The 16,817-nt window shown below is 44.7% G+C and overlaps 1 protein-coding gene across 1 annotated transcript in view; it reads right to left on the bottom strand.

Moving 5' to 3' along the window:
• Positions 1–16,817, bottom strand: part of HSD17B2 (hydroxysteroid 17-beta dehydrogenase 2) — a 91,904-nt gene that overhangs the window by 7,658 nt on the left and 67,429 nt on the right. The window contains exon 3 of the mRNA XM_006044495.4: positions 13,594–13,779. Coding sequence (XP_006044557.1) covers positions 13,594–13,779 — 186 coding nt within the window. The remainder of the gene's footprint in view (positions 1–13,593; positions 13,780–16,817) is intronic.

The following is a 16,817-nucleotide window of genomic DNA, read 5'->3' as shown; positions in this document are numbered from 1 at the left end:
CACCACCTCACAGAAGGTAAGTAAAAGAAAGTGGTGACAAGTGAGTTCAGAAAGCTAGAGGTGGAGGGTTGTGGACTGAAATGGAGATGGAACTGGGGGAAGAGTTATGATCACCCTGAAGCTTGTTTGCAACTGTCAGTGAGCTTGTAAACTCCTACTTCCTTCTTTAAGTTCCTTTGAGGTTTGGCCCTGTCACTTAAAAGAAAGAGTCCTGAAGCTTAACAATGATGCAATTTCAATATAGAATCTGGCATCAAATGTTAAACTCTGATTCCTGCTTGCCACGTATTTAAGCTGCTTCTTATTGAAGTGATTAAGAGTTCAATATCCAATTCCTTCCTTTGACCCGTGAGAAGGGCCAAAGAAGCTAAAGCAACTTGTTCAAACTTTCAACCCAGTTTGGACAGTTAGACTTGTCATTTCTTCACGGTTTTTAGAGATGAGGTGTGTGTGGCCAGCTGGAAGGCAGGTTAGCAGAGGGCAGCAGTTAAGGGCTGGCTTCTGGAGCCAACTGCACCTGTGTTCAAAGCCAGTTAAAGTTGGGAAAACCAGGTCATGTTTATGCACCTATCTTTTGATCTATAAATTAAGAGTAAGGATAATACATGGTCACAGGATGGTTGTGAAAGCTGAGTGAGTGAGTGGTACAAAACAGGCTCCCTAATAGACCTTCCTGTTATTTGCCCAGGCACTGGGTTGTTTAAAAGCTTCCTCAGGTGATTCCAGGGGTCAGATCTGGTTGTTAAATGCTTCTCAAGAACATCTCTGAATGTTTTCCATGTATATTTCTGTCTTCTGGACGTGTAAATGTTAATACAGCTTGGGACCTGGGAAAACTGAGGTTTATGTTTCAGTTGTAGAAGTTGTGACTCAGAAGTTGGATAGCGACCTGGCATTGCTGTCTTATCTTTGATCTAAGTCTCAGAGATGTGGGTGGGGCAGGGGGAGGGCAGGGGTAAGGTATGTTGTGTTTCAAGAGTCTGAAATTAAATCTAAGTCTATGCCGGAAGAAAGTGTTTCTTGTTTATATGTTTGGTTTTGATGGATCTTGAGCTGTATGTGCCTTGGTCAAAATATATTTCCCTTAAATTATGTTGACTGAAAGCATATCTCAGAAGGTTGCATTCTGTATGATTCCATTTATATTACAGTCTTGAAATAAAATTATACAGATGGAGAATAGATTTGTGGTCGTCAGAAGTTGAGGTGAGGGTGTGGATGTGGTCCTGAAAGGGATAGCTCAAGGGATCCTTTTGCTGAAACATTCTGTATTTTGATTGTGTTGGTGGTTTTAGAAAGCTATGCATACGATGAAACTGCACAGAATTACACACACACACACATAAATGGATGCAGATAAAACTGGTGAAGTCTGAATAAGCTCTGTGCATGGTACTGATGGTTTTGATGTCACACTATAATTACGCAAAATGTTATCTTTAGGGAAGGCTGAGTGAAGGGCCAACAGGACTTCCCTGTACATTTCCTTGCAGCTTCCTGAGAATCTATACTTATTTCCAAATAAAAAATTTTAAAAGGCATACTCTCTTTAAGACATTTTAAGGCAAGAGAATTGCCTAGCTCCCATGTAGGTCTTTGGATGTACCAAGATCATAGGGTCTCTTAACATTTTGGTAAATAAAACTAAAAATTTAGGTTTTTTTTTTTAAGCTTGTCATGGGACGCCCCTGGATTTCCCTGGTGGCTCATTGGTAAAGTATCCGCCTGCCAATGCAGGAGATGCGGGTTCGATCCCTGGGTTGGGAAGATCTCCTGGAGAAGGAAATAGCAACCCGCTGCAGTATTCTTGTCTGGAGAATCCCATGGACAGAGGAGCCTGGCAGGCTACAGTCCATGGGGTTGCAAAAGAGTTAGACATGACTTAGCGACTAAATAACAAAAAATAGGAGGCCCCCAAATCAAGGTCTGGCTAATCTGAAACATAAAAGATGAGCCCCCTAAGCACACCAGAGTGTGAAACATTTCTGCTGAGGCTGCAAGCAAATTTAAAGTGACAGCGTACTTGTCTGTCACTCCATCCCACATGCACCTCCATCACAGACTGGGCTAATGCAAAAGCAAAACTTTGCCTGTAGAGGGATACTTGCTCAGGAGATATTAAAATTGAATGCTGGGGTTCCCGTCAATCGATTCTAAGTAGCCAGCGCTGGTAAACTGCCCAGAATATGAGGTGACCTGTTATTAAGCAACTTAATGGAACACCCAGGCAACAATGGGACTTGTTTTAACCATCTGCATACAAACCTATGGACTATTTTGCTGCTGCGGTGGTTGCTTAGTTGCTAAGTCATGTCTAACGTTTTGCAACCCCATGGACTGTAGCCCACCAGGCTCCCCTGTCTGTGGGATCTCCCAGGCAAGAATACTGGAGTGGGTTGCCCTTTCCTCCTTCAGGGGATCTTCCCAACCCAGGGATCAAACCCTCATCTCCTGCATCGGAAGGCGGAATCTTTACCACTGAGCCAGCAGGGAAGCCCCAGGGACTGTTTCCATCCTTCACAACTGCAAACCATCCATCTCCCCTTGGTGGGGCCACCATGAATGCAGCATCCCACCCCCTTCTAAATCTACCAGTCTCCCCTACCCAGTCTTTCTGCCTCGGGGAACTACTCAGTGACTCTGTTGTCTGGCAAGAACAAACTCAGCATTCACATTTGTCATCTGTCTGGGGTTCCTTGTCTTGGACTTCATGGTGTAGAGGGAACCTTGAAGTTACAATCCTGCAGCTTACAGAACTGTGAGGCCTTCCCCGACCCACCCCCCACCATCCCCTAAGGTGGGGCTCAGTCCTAGTCTTTGCCTGACTCATTTGGTGCTGGACAAACAACAGGTTAGTAACCTTTCAGTTCTAGCAGTCAAGTGCTCTTGAGGTCCTCTGAGGAAGCACAGGGCCTCAAAGGCTCCTCATACGCACAATGATCCACACCTACCAGATCATCTTTTTCCTGACCAAAAGCTGACATACGGCTTTCCAAGTGGATGTCCTATAACACAGGGCGGAATAACTGCAACTTTTCAGCCCGAAGCTGTATAGGTAGGGTGTGATATTTTGATTTATAATAAATATGTATTTGGTCATGGTCATTGTTTCTGGCACTGGGCTTCTAAAGCCCCGGGAGTTTCCTAAGGCAGCGGTCCCCAGCCTTTTTGGCACCAGGGACTGATATCATGAAAGATGATTTTTCCACAGACAGGAGGTGGGGGGTGGGGATGATTTCAGGATGATTCAAGCACGTACATTTATTATGTACTTTATCTGTGATCTAACCCTGCCACTAATCTGACAGGAGGTACTAGTCTCAGGGCTGGATGTTGGGGACCCCTGCCCTAAGGGACAGGAGCTGCAAAGGTTAAAGGAGACTTTTGTCATGTTAATGAGGCAACCAACAAAACCCTCTCCTAAGGATGGGGCTGGTTGCCACTGGATTCAATCTTGTGATTAGAGGGTTGGAACTTTCAGTTTTACCCCCACCTCCATCTCCAGTGAGGGGAGAGGGGAGATTGAGATCAATCATCAATGGCTAACGATGTAGTCAATCATGTGCTCTAACGAAGCCTCACGAAAGCCCCAAAGGAGGGCATTGGGAGAGCTTCCAGGTCAGTGACCACATGGAGATTGGCTTTCAGAGAGCATGGAAACATCTCACCCTTTCCCCATGCCTTGCCCTGTGTAGCTCTTCATCTGGCTCTTGATCTGTATCCTTTAATATCCTTTGTAATAAACCAGTAATCCAGTGAGTTGAGCTGCTCTAGCAAATTAATCAATCCCAGCAACAGAGTAGTTGGTACCTCTGCTCTACAGCCCATCGATCAGAAGCACAGATGATAACCTGGGCTTGTGTCCAGGATCCACTGTTTGTTTGCCCCCGTGTTTGCCTGATATGTCCTTGTTTGGTAGCCTGGAAGAGTGAGAATTTAGAGTAAAAGACCTAGGTACCAACCCTCATTCCATTGCTTACCAGCTGGATGATCCTGGGCTAGAATGTGCTTAATCTAGAAGGAATTAGTCTCTGCATCTTGCAGATAGATGTTAGAATTGAATCCAAAGTGGGGATGGGCGGGTGATTGGGGGGACAGTCCTATAGGACTGAGCCCTCAACCAGCGGGACCTGATGCTATATCCAGGTAGAGAGCATCAGAATTGAGTTGCATTGTAGGCACCCTGCTGGTATCTGAGCATTGCTTGTTGGTGTTGGGGAAACTCTTCTCTGCGATTTGGGACCAGGTGCGGGACACATTTATAGGGGTACCAGGGTCCCATATCCACAGCAACTTTCTCATTCTCTAATATCTTCCCAAGACAGTACTCTCATGACCTTGTCTTGGGAGAAAGCAGTGAGGGTTCCCAGCTGGTTTCTGCTTCCTCCAAGGTCAAGTGAGTCATTTCAAGTAACAAAGTCCAGGGAATTCCCTGGCAGTCCAGGGGTTAGGGCTTCTCTGCTGAGGGCCAGGGTTCAATCCCTGGTCAGGGATCTAAGAATCCCCACCTCCATCCCCCTTCCCCCCAAAAAAGAACAAAGTTCATTACTATATTGCACCTTTCCAACTCAAGAACACAGACCAGGGCTTCCGTGGTGGTCCAATGGTTAAGATTCCATGCTTCCACTGCAGGGGACATGGGTCTGATCCCCTCATTGGGGAAGTTCTGCATGCTACAAAGTGCAGCCAAAAGGGAAAAAAAAAAAGAACACAGACCAACCCAGGAGAGGTAGGTTTGCTTACCTTGTTTAGGTACGGATAACAGAAATTTGAGATTAATAGCATCTCCCCAGTCCCTGGGGATTTAACAAACTGTTCAGTAACAAAGAAATATCTAAGACCTTGTTCAAAGTGTGATTGAGAAGCAAGGGCAGCAGCTAGGAGTCTATTAGAAGTGCAAGCCCTCGGGTCCCACTCCAGACCCACTGAATCAGAAATTCTAGGGATGAGAGCAGGATTTTTTTCTTACTGTGATAAAACACACAAAATGTAAAATTCACCATCTAACCTTTTTAAGGTGTACAATGCAGTGGCTTTTAGTATGTTTACAATATTGCGCAACCAACAGCACTATTTGGTTCTGTATTTTCAATGCCCCAAAAGGACACCCCGTAACCATTAAGAAGTCACCTCTCACACCTTTTCCCTCCAGGCCCTGAGAACCACTAACCTGCTTTCTGTCTCTATGGGTTTGCCTGTGTTGGACATTTCACATAAATAGGACTGCCCCAAGATGTGGCCTTTTGTGGCTGGCCTCTGTCACTTAGCACGATCTTCTCAAGGTTCACCCTTCAGTGTATCAGTGCTTTGTTCCTTTTTGTGGATTAATAATATTCCACCGTGTGGACAGACCACATTACGTTCATCAGTTCATCAGTTGATGGACATTTGGATTGTTCCCATCTCTAGCTATTGTAAATAATGATGCTATGAAGACCTGTGTACAAGTTTTTGTTTGAACACCTGTTTTCTGTTCTCTCAAGTACACACTTAGGAGTAGAATTGCTGAGTCATACTGTAACTCTATGTTTAATTTATTGCTGCTGCTGCTAAGTTGCTTCAGTCGTGTCTGACTCTGTGCGACCACATAGACGGCAGCCCACCAGGCTCCCCAGTCCCTGGGATTCTCCAGGCAAGAACACTGGAGTGGGTTGCCATTTCCTTCTCCAATTTAATTTATTGAGGAACTGCCAAATGTTTTTCACAGAGGGTGCACCATGTTACATTCCCACCAGCAATTCAGGAGCGTTCCACTTCCTCCACATCCTGGCAGATCAAGTGCTGTTTTCTGATTTTTCATGACATCACCCTAGTGGGTGTGAAATATTACCTCATTTAAGTTTTGGCTTCCTGTCATTGTTTTTAAGTAGCCCTCTTGCTGATATTAATGCATCCAAAGTTTAAAAAAATTGTCCAGGGACCAGTAGCATTCACTTAGGAACTAGTTACGAAATACAGACTCTTAGGCCCTCTCAGACCAATTCAGTCAAATCCTTCATTTTAACAGGGCCGCCCGATGCAAAGAGCAGACTCATTGGCAAAGACCCTGATGCTGAGAAAAATTAAAAGCAAAAGGAGAAGAGGGCAACAGAGGATGAGATGGTTGAATGGCATCACCGACTCAGTGGACATGAGTTTGAGCAAACTCGGGGAAATAGTGAAGGAGAGGGGAGCCTGGCGTGCTGCAGTCCATGGGGTCACAGAGAGCCAGACACGACTGAGTGACTGAACAACAGCAACTAGGTGATCACCGTACACAGTGTTTGAGAAGCACTAATGTAGGCGACAGCCCTAAACTGCTAACACTTCCTCATCATTGCTTAAACACACTAGAGTTAGGGTCTGTGGTTTTTCTGTTTGTTTTGGGGGGTTTTTTGCCTCCCATTTTTGCCTGGTATCCTTGTTTGGTAGTCTGGAAGAGTGAGAGGAACACAGAATTTGGAGTCAAAAAACAGACCTGGGTACCAACCCTGACTCCACTGCTTACCAGCTGGATGATTCTGGGCTAGAGCATTCTTGATCTAAAAGGAATTAGTCTCTGCATCCTGTAGATGGATGATTCTGGGCTAGAGTGTTCTTGATCTAAAAGGAATTAGTCTCTGCATCCTGTAGATGAATGATTCTGGGCTAGAGCATTCTTGATCTAAAAGGAATTAGTCTGTGCATCCTGTAGATGTTAGAAATGAATGACTTGAAGTATGTAAGCATCTAATTAAACTCAGCCGAAGACGTTCACTCCATCTTGCTCTCCCCTCTCCCCCATTTTCCTGTGCTTGCTCTGGCTAGTTTTAAGGAAGTAGATCTCATCTTTGCCTTCTTCTCACATTACCGAGCAACTAAGACTGGCTGAATGATTTGCCAGATGGTTCCCTTAAGGCAGCTAGTTCGATAAGGGGGGAGAAAAAAGAAATCCAGGCATGATCCCATAGTCAATTTCTACCGACTAGGGCTTCCCTGGTGGCTCAGTCAGTAAAGAATCTGCCTGCAGGACAGGAGACATGGGGTTCAATTCCTGGGTTGGAAGATCTGCTGGAGAAGGAAATGGCAACCCACTCCAGTATCCTCGCCTGGGAAACCCCATGGACAGAGTTGCTTGGTGGGTTACAGTCCCTGGGGTCACAAGAGTTGGACATGACTTAGTGACCAAACCACCACATGGACTAAGTCAAACTGAACTCAAGGTTGGATCTGCCTGTAATTTGTAGACTTGTAAGACTCTCTGTGAGACCAAGGACTTTGGTGCAGTTTTTCACACATTTTTAAACAGCTTGATGTGATGGGTGTCAACTACAAATCGGCACTTGCCAAGATCGCTGCGAACGACTGAACAACAAGGGCATTCACCATCTGCCTCGATGGAGACTGAACCCTGCACTGTTGCAACTGTTGACCTTTAACACCCGCTGAGGGAGTTCAGGGTGAAGTAAGGCACTCTGTGCTTCTGATGGCATGGGTCTTTAGATAGATGTTTTAGGAACAGATTTTATAACCTCAACCTTTGCATCTCCTCATATCTAGAAAAGCAATAAATCCCTTCATGGTGACATCAGATCCTCTCGACTAGCAGAAACCTTTTTGTAAATGAATGCTTAATGGTATTGAACTCCCCCCCTTCACCAAAATCTTATATATTGGCCTTCCCCTACTACCTCTTTTGGAGAGTCTCTAAGAACTATCCGAGCTGCTGCCTTCCGGGCTGCATTTTTTTGCCCACAATAAAACTCAACTCGCACCTCTCAAGTTGTGCATCTTTTTAGTCGACTTGGGCAACCATCACTATCTCTCAGTAGAGAGATCCCTGTTACTAGAGTGCCTTCTGCAACTGTGCTAAGTGCTCAGAACCCACAGTGCATCTAGCTCTACGGTTGACACCAGAAGTTCTCAACTGGGGGTGCTTCTGCACCCCACCCCCACCCCCAGTGGCCATGTGGTAATATCTGAGGGTTTCTCAGCGCTGTGGGTGGGTACTACTTACATCTAATGAACCAAGAACACGTGTTGCTAAACATCCTGCAGAGCATCAGACAGCCCCCCTCAGAAAGAATTAGCCTCCCCACATTATCAATAATGTGGAAGCCAGAAATGCTGCCTTCGACTCAGGTGCTGTGCCACCCTGTCATGACAGGAGATGAAAGGGACCCATAGACAAGTGGGGTGGCCTGCCTTCAGATCACCCAGTAATACAAGAGCACAGTTCAGAGCACAACCGGCTCAAAATCCCTGAGGCCTGAGTCGTTTTGATAAGGTTTGCTTTTAGCTGTTCTCACTCAAGTACAGCTTGCAACATAACACAGGTATTTGCTCTGCAATTTCTTAAGAGGACAGCTGGCCAGAAAAGACTTTCAGGTCTCTCAAACATAAAGATTTTTCACCTGCCCTTTGTCCCATCAATCAGTCATCTCTCCCTTCCTTCAGTCCTTGGTTAAATATTTATCAAACTGCCTTGCTGGGATTTAGGTTAAAGAGCTATCCTATTCTGTGGGAGGGATGAGAAATGAACTTGCTTACATGGCAGGGGCAAATGTCCTCCCGGGTAGGTTGTGGTCAAATCTGGAAGTCGTGGCCTATTGGGCTTATCGGCGCAGGAGCTGTCGTGTGTGATAGGAAGCGGCAGGATGAAATGCCAGGTACTGTCACAGGCAGGCATGGTGATGCCAGCGGCGGGCAAGATGAAAAGCCACAGGGGCACACAGAGCCAGCCTCTTCATGGTGCACGGCCTTTGAGTCTCTTACTCTACTACACGCCAGGTTCAAGGCTGATGCTTAAATCCATGTCATTTCATTCCATCTCACCATGGCCCTAAGAAGGAACAATCATTTTTATCCCCTTTGTAAAATGCACGAGCTGCAACTCAGATTCAGGACTTTGTCCTGGGTCACTCTACTGTCAGCGGAAAAGACAGGATCAAAACCTATGCAGTTTATCCCCACTCAGCTTCCTGGCTTTCTCTCCTTTCTGAAACCTGATTCTATCTATATAGCTACATGCTGCCTCACTTGTTCTTTCTGTTTCTTGTTGCTTTCTTTGGAGAGGAGGAGATGTAGGAGGGAAGGGTGTATTCATAATGCAATCGACTCTTGTGTGCATCTCCTGGAGAAGTCTTTAAAGAAGCAATGTTTCTGCCCTGCCCCAATCCTGGAACTTCCTGTCTACTGACCCTCTTTACACCTGGGTATGGGGGCGAGGCTAAAGCTTGCAGATTAATAGGCAGAGGAACATGGTAGAGGTGATCCTTTGGGAAAAGTCTCTGACATGATGTTAACACAAGATCCCGCCTGAATCAGTGGGAGAGGCAGTGACTTGGTGGATCAGAACATGGGGCCAAAGTTCAATTCCAGTTCTAGCTGCAGGGCTGGTTACATAACTGTTATGAAACTTGATTTTCACAACTGCAAAAGGAGGATACTAATACTTTGCGGGGTTGTTGGGATCATATATCTGATGGCATCCCCAAAATGTCTAAAACCTAATAGTTGTTTGTGTAATTGCTAAGTCATGTCTGACTCTGACCCCATGGACTATAGCCTGCCAAGTTCTTCTGTCCGTGGCATTTTCCAGGCAAGAATGCTGGAGTAGGTTGCCATTTCCTTCTCCATAATGCCTAATGGATGCTTCCTAATAATTATTAACATCTGTTAGATGTCTACTATATGCCAGGCACCACTCTAAGTACTTTAACATCAGTTCTATTGGTCACAACTGTCCATCTTCCAACCACTCTTTGACTCTGACCCTCTTGCCTCCCTCTTATAAGGATTCTTGTAACCACATCAGACCCACCTAGATAACTCAGGATGATCTCTGCCTTTCAGATCCTTAACTCAATCATACCTACAAAGTCCCTTTTGCCAGGTAAGGTCACATAATTCAGGTTCAGGGAATCATGGCGTGGATATATTTTTTGAGAGATCATTATTCTCTACCAGACCAGTTGTCTATTGACAGTATCGTGAGACACTGTCTTTGGGGTTACTTGCTATGCAGCCTTGAATAAATGGAACAGAGTTATCAGTTCCAGCTTAGCTCCTCCTGGCTGATGCAAACTTCCATGATAAATCTACATGATATTCTTGTCATGCAGAGGGTGGCCAAGGTGCCAAGCTCAAGACAACCTGAAGGGTCGGGGCAGCCAGGAGCTCCGGGAGAACTTTGGAGAACACTTACTAGTGACTGGCTCTCTCTCTCTCCATACCTCCATCTTCAAAATGAGAAAAAGACCAGCATGTACTTCCAAATAAGTACATTTTCCAAAATTACTATTACATTAGCTTTGCCAAGAGACTCATCGTCAAGCTGTCATCATCTTGGATGTTAATTTCTGTGGATTAGTAGTAGGCTATATAGTGCCTTTTACACATCCCGTGACTTTTCTGATTTTTGTGTTACAGTCTAGCTTCTTTTCTCCTTGCTTAAAATCTCTTCCATTGTTCTGCAAAACACTCATCAGCAAAGTGCAAGGGATTCTGCTGAATTCCTCTGCTCCTCATCGATAAGGTAAACTGTATGTATGGTTTAAGATCTTTGGCGCCTGTCTTCTTACAAACGCCCGCGCTGTCAGGGACATATGCTTCCTGTCTGCTCTGATTTCATGCTACTGTTCTAACAACTTTATAAAAACCCTGGGTGACTTCTGAGTCCTGTAAATGAACCCACTGCTGGGTTTTCCCTGAAACATAAGGATTCGGAGCTGGGTGTGATGAAGGAAGACTCCACGCATCCAGGTGGATGGAGTGAGAGGCTCCGGTGAGTGACTGGCTAAGAGCAAAGGAGAGAAAGGCACGGGGATAAACAAACCAAAGAAAGCTCAAAGCTCTGAAACCTAAAGACCAGGAGATGAACAGAAAGAAGTTAAGAGAGCAAACTTTTGAGTTGCTAGTAGCAAGTGTAGCTTCAAACATGTTGACTTGATGATGATGGTAAAATAATGGAATGGAAATAATTAAGGCTAGGTGTAAAGGTTTTGCATGTCTAGTGGTGAGAATAGGAGTGAGATGTGTGATTTAATACTCAAAAATTTTCCTCTAATGGAAACATGTGATAAGTGAAATTGTTAGTTAGTCAGTCATGTCCGACTCTTTGCGACCCCAAGGACTGTATCCCACCAGTCTCCTCTGTCCCATGGAATTCTCCAGGCAAGAATACTGGAGCGGGTAGCTATTCCCTTCTCTAGGGGATCTTTCTAATCCAAGAGTCAAACCAGGGTCTCCTGCATTGCAGACATATTCTTTACTGCCTGAGCCACCAGGGAAACCCAAACATGTGACAAGTCAGTTCAAAGTCTTGGCTTAAGGACTTCCCTGGTGGTCTAGAGGTTACGACTCTGTGCTTCCAATGCAGGGTGTGCAGGTTTGATCTCTGGCCAGGGAACTAAGACCCTACATGCCATGTGGCATGGCCAATTTTTTTTTTTTTTTTTAAGGCTTAGAGGCCAAGTTGAAGATGTATGAATGGACATCCTCGTAGCATAAATTCATCATTTGTCTATTCATTCATCCATTTTTCCATTCCTTTGCACCCTTGCATTTTTCCATTTATTAATTGAGCTTTTACTTCATGCCAGACACTGGGCCCATAACAGATAGTGTGCATATTAGTGAAATGTAAAATAAAATCTTATGAACGAATGAGCAGCTCAAAGTTGAGAACAGAGGAAGAGAAAAACTTCCTTGCCACTGTGTCAGGCAAAAGGCAATGATAGGTCATTTCAGTAAATATTTGTTGAATGAATGAGGCAAAGAAGCATGTGAGACTTCTAGAAGTACCAGACTGAGGAAACTGAAGTTTTTGCAGAGGTGAAAAATGTGAAGGCTAAATTCAGAAGAAAGATAAGGGTGAAGTACTGCCAATGTGTTTTCTCAGGATTGGTTTGCTTTAGCAAAAAAATTGGAAATATTTTGGGGTTCTCATAAAAGTTAAAATACAACACTCATTGCTCTTAACCAACTTAGACCTCTCTCTCTCCATCCTTTCCCCTCCTCCCTCCCTCTTTTCCTTCCTTCCTTGCAACCAGCAGTGTTAATGTTGAAAGTGTTAGTTACTCAGTTGTGTCCAACTCTGCGACCCCAAGGACTGTAGCCTGCCAGGCTCCTCTGTCCATGGAATTCTCCAGGCAAGAATACTGGAGCGGGTTGCCATTCCCTTCTCCTGGGGATCTTCCTGACCCAGGGATTGTGCCTGGGTCCCCTGCGTTGCAGGCAGATTCTTTACTGTCTGAGCCACCAGGGAAAGTAGCAATGTTAGCAACACACTCAAATAGCTGTAAAATTCAAGGAAGTTGCTAAGTTAGAACCAGGGAAGAAAATATCAGGGACAATATTAACTGTCTAAAAAAAAAAAAAAAAAAACACCTTCCCCCTTGAAACATAAAGAAACCCAAATCAGATGAACAAATAGATGGACTTTTATTTAAAAAAAAAATCTTACTCAGAGCCAACTGAGCCAACAGTGAAGATCGGCATTCCTCTACGCAAAGACAGGATCCTGGAGTTTAGAGCCCATCCTCTAGGCTTCCCACTTACCCACACAGTGACTTCCCCAAACAACCCCCTGGACACCACTCAAAGCCTACTAAGGTTCTGAGGAACCCCAATTTGTAGGTTTATCATATATGGCCTTTACTATGCTGAGGTAGGTTCCTACTATGCCCATGTTTTGAAGAATTTTAACCATAAATGGGTGCTGAATTTTGTCAGTCTTTTTCTGCATCTACTGAGATTATCACATGGTTTTTATCTTTCAATTTGTTAATATGGTGTATCACATTGATTGATTTGCATATATTGAAGAATCTTTGCATCCCTGGGATAAACCCAACTTGATCATGGGGAATGAGCTTTTTGATGTGTTGCTGAAATCTGTTTGCTAAAATTTTGTTTAAGATTTTTGCATCTATGTTCATAAGTGATATTGGCCTGTAGTTTTCTTTTTTTGTGTTGTCTTCGTCTGGTTTTGGTATCAAGAACCCCAGTTTGGGAATATCTATTCTAGGAGAAAGAATTTGACATCACCGGCATGAGCATTTTTTTATGGAAGGGAGATGTTAAACCCTTGACTTGTTAGCTATCTGCCCTTTGAAATGGAGAGAAATGAGCCATCAAATGTCACACCCTGTCCCAACTATCTTGAGATTGCAAAACAATGGGAATAATGTTATGGAAAATGCTAGTTGGCAGCCAACAGAGATACGGATCACTGACAGTGCCAGAAGAGTGAAGACATGTGCCTACTCATTGTCCAAGGAAAGACAGAGGGTGCAGGTGCTGGGAGGCTGGAAAACACAGGTCCTCTGTCACGCTGATGTGAACTGTATGCAGGGTTTCCTGGCAAATCTAGGAAGCTTGTGCGTTAGCAGTCACGCTGTGAGGATGTGTGAGAACCCTAAATCCCCAATAATGAACAGATGAGTTAGAAGATAGGTAAGAGTCAGTACAAGAAAGGTTTTGTACTAAGATCAAAGGCAAACACAGGATTTGACTAATCTTCACCCAGCCCTCCATGAGAGTCTTGTTTTCTTGTTCAGCCCACAAAGAATGCTGCAAGCTGCATCTTGCAGGACTGGCACCCACGACCTTGTGGGGGAAAGGCAAGCTCACCTGCCATGCTGCTGATGTTCACCAGCCTCCCCCTGGATTTCCTAAGAAGAGGCAGAAACGCCTTCGTGACTTCCACAGCCCCGAAGAAGTTCACGGCCATGCATCGTTTGTATTCGGTCATGGGAATGAGTTCCCCATCGGTTGGTAAGCCAAGGACTCCGGCGTTGTTGATCACAGCCCACAGTCCTGAGGACAGAAAGGAACAACTCTGAGATTGGGCAATACCAAGAGAGTGGGATGATTTTTAATCCTTCAAGCTCCTAAGTCAACAGAACCCATTTGAGACTTGAGATCTGGGCAAGAGATCAATTCAACTCTCACACCTTTGTCTTGGGACTTCCCTGGAGGTCCAGTGGTTAAGACCTCACCTTCCAATGCAAGGTGGGTGTGGGTTCAATCCTTTCTTAGGGAACCAAGATCCCACATGCCTCATGGCCCAAGCCAAAACATAAAACAAGCAATACTGTATCAAATTCAATTAAGAGTTTAAATATGGTCCACATTAAAAAAAAAAAAAAAAAAGTCTTGAAAAGGAAAAAACCTTACTCTCCTTGAATACTTTTGAAAGATTAAGAAATGGTTTTATGGAGTTATATTCTTTTGCCTCAAAGTTTATTCCAAGTCTGCCTCATGTTTCTCTCTCAAAGGAGTATGTGGAGACAATAATGTCTCTAGGACATGCAAATTTAAGACAACGTGTCTTACATGCAGTGCAACAAAATAAGATTCTGTCTTCCCTTTGACTGGAAGAGTTCCCCTAGTACAAGGAAACAGGAAAACTAGAGCAGAAATGCCAAGAGCTAAGAAAACTACAGAGTCCTTGAGCTCTGCTCCCTTCCCCAGCCAGCCTGATCCCCTTGACTAACCGGAATCACAAGGAGAGCTTGTTCACTCACAGGTGCCTAGGATCCAGCTCCAGAGAAACTGATTGGGGATGTCTAGGGTGAGGCCTGACAATCTGCATCTCTAGCAAGTTCCCAGGTGATGCTGACTCTACAGGCCTGGACCTCACTTGGAGAACCACTGTCCACAACTGGTGATTTTTCAGCCTTGACTGCACATTAAAATCATCTGGGGAGCTTTTTAAAACCCTGACACCCAGGCCATACCGCAGCCAATTAGATCAGCAACTCTGGGGTAGTAAAGAAAGGGGATCTCGGCATTAGCCATTTTTTAAATCCCCTACATAGATGATTCCAGTGTACAACCAAGCTTCGGAGTCATTGCCCTAAATGGCAGAAGAGTGGTAATACAGAAACTCCACGTGCTTTGTGGGGAGGAGGGTCTGGAGCACAAGTGAGTCACCTGGGAGAAACAGAGGCGACAGGAGCTGGGGCATGTTCAGCTAGAGAGACCTGAAGCAGATTCTCTGAGTTCCCTGAGCCACTGCAGGGTTTAGACCAATGGCTCTCAAGGTGTGGTCCAGACCAGCAGCAGTAATTGGGAACTTGTTAGAAATGCAAATACTGGAGCCCCATCTCAGACCTGCTGGATCAGAAACTGACGATCAGAAATTACTGTTGAAGCTCAGCATTGTGACATGACATGCCCAAGCGTGAGATGCACGCCCACGTGTGAGAACCACTGGGATACAGAGGAGCAGAATGAGCCCCCATGCTAGGAAAGACACGGAAATGGCAGTAGACACCAGCCCTAACTTCAAAGAGGCAAGTAGCAGCCAACCTGCATGAGGACCGGACAGAGTCTCAGCAGAGTCCAGCATGAAGCACTGGCCATCAAAGATGTAATGTCCCATCCCTAGGAATTTAGGATGCCACCCTGGGGAAATGAGAGAAAGCTCCAAATGACTGACATGGTTTTCGCCACATGGCTCAAGATAGAAATTGAGTTGACTTATAGAAAATAAAGTTACATTTCTTGCACAGCTGAGTTGGTGGTCTGACATTTACATGCAGTAATGACTGGGAGCTGTGAGAGGATGCCTGGCACGCAGTAAGAGCTCTACAGCTATTAGGAGGTTAGCGATAGGAGGAGAGGATGCCTCCAACTAATCCCTCCAACTGATGGTTTTAATTGCCTCAGCCTGATGCATACCTTTGACCAGTCAAACATACAGGTGGCAGCTTGAGAATGCCCTATGACATGGACCACCAAACATATCCTGTAAAAGGCTGGATAGTAAAAGCTTTAACATTGCAAGTCCTACTCACTCAACTCTGCCATTACGGTGTGAGCAGCCACAGACAATCTGTAAATGAACAGGACTGGCTACGTTCCAATAAAACAATAGGGACATTGACATTTGTATCCCATATAATTTTCGTGTGTCCAAAAAAATCTTATTCTGATTTCTTTTAACCATTTAAAAATATAAACACCATCCTGAGCTCACAGGATATACAAAAACAGGTGGCAGATTTATATAATAATCTATATATCTTTATAAAATACTCTTTAAATGACAAAGTTAAAGAGATAGACATGATCTGGGTGAACTCCGGGAGTTGGTGATGGACAGGGAGGCCTGGCGTGCTGCAATTCATGGGGTCGCAAAGAGTCGGACACGACTGAGCGACTGAACTGAACTGAACTGAAAGAGATAGAGAGCAGGTTAAGGATGAGAATATGGCTCTTCAGAGGTAACGTGATGGGTCTGGTGGTGATGAAACAGTTCTGTATTTTGAGTGGGGTGATATTGCACAAAACTACACATTATGAAATTGCAAGCAAGCGCGCACACACACACACACACACATGCACTTGCATGTATAGCTGATGAAATCTGAATGAACTCTGGGAATTACACCAATGCCAATTTCCTGGTTTTGATATTGTACTATAGTTATGCAAGATATTAACACTGGGGGAGGCTTGGCAAAGAGTGAATCTACTATTTTTCAAAATAATATAGTTAAAAAAAAAAAGGCAGGGCCACATCTTGCCAACTCCTGCCATAGAATTCTAAGCTGGCCAATAAACCTATTATACCCATAGGGCTTCATAATAGTTTTTTAAAAAATTAATATTAATAACGAAAAAAGGGATTCCCTGATGGCTCACATTAAAAGAATCCACCTGCAATGCAAGAGACACAGGAGACACAGGTTCAATCCCTGGGTCAGAAAGATCCACCTGGAGCAGGGTGCAGCAACCCACTGCAGTATTCCCACCTGGAGAATCCCACACACCAAGGAATCTGCCAGGCGATAGTCCATAGGGGTTACAAAGAGTCAGACATGATTGAGTACACAGACACCAGGGCA

This window comes from Bubalus bubalis, chromosome 18 (genome assembly GCF_019923935.1).
Source record: "Bubalus bubalis isolate 160015118507 breed Murrah chromosome 18, NDDB_SH_1, whole genome shotgun sequence".
In the NCBI taxonomy this organism is placed as follows: Eukaryota; Metazoa; Chordata; class Mammalia; order Artiodactyla; family Bovidae; genus Bubalus; species Bubalus bubalis.
This window is presented reverse-complemented; position numbering and strand designations above follow the sequence as displayed.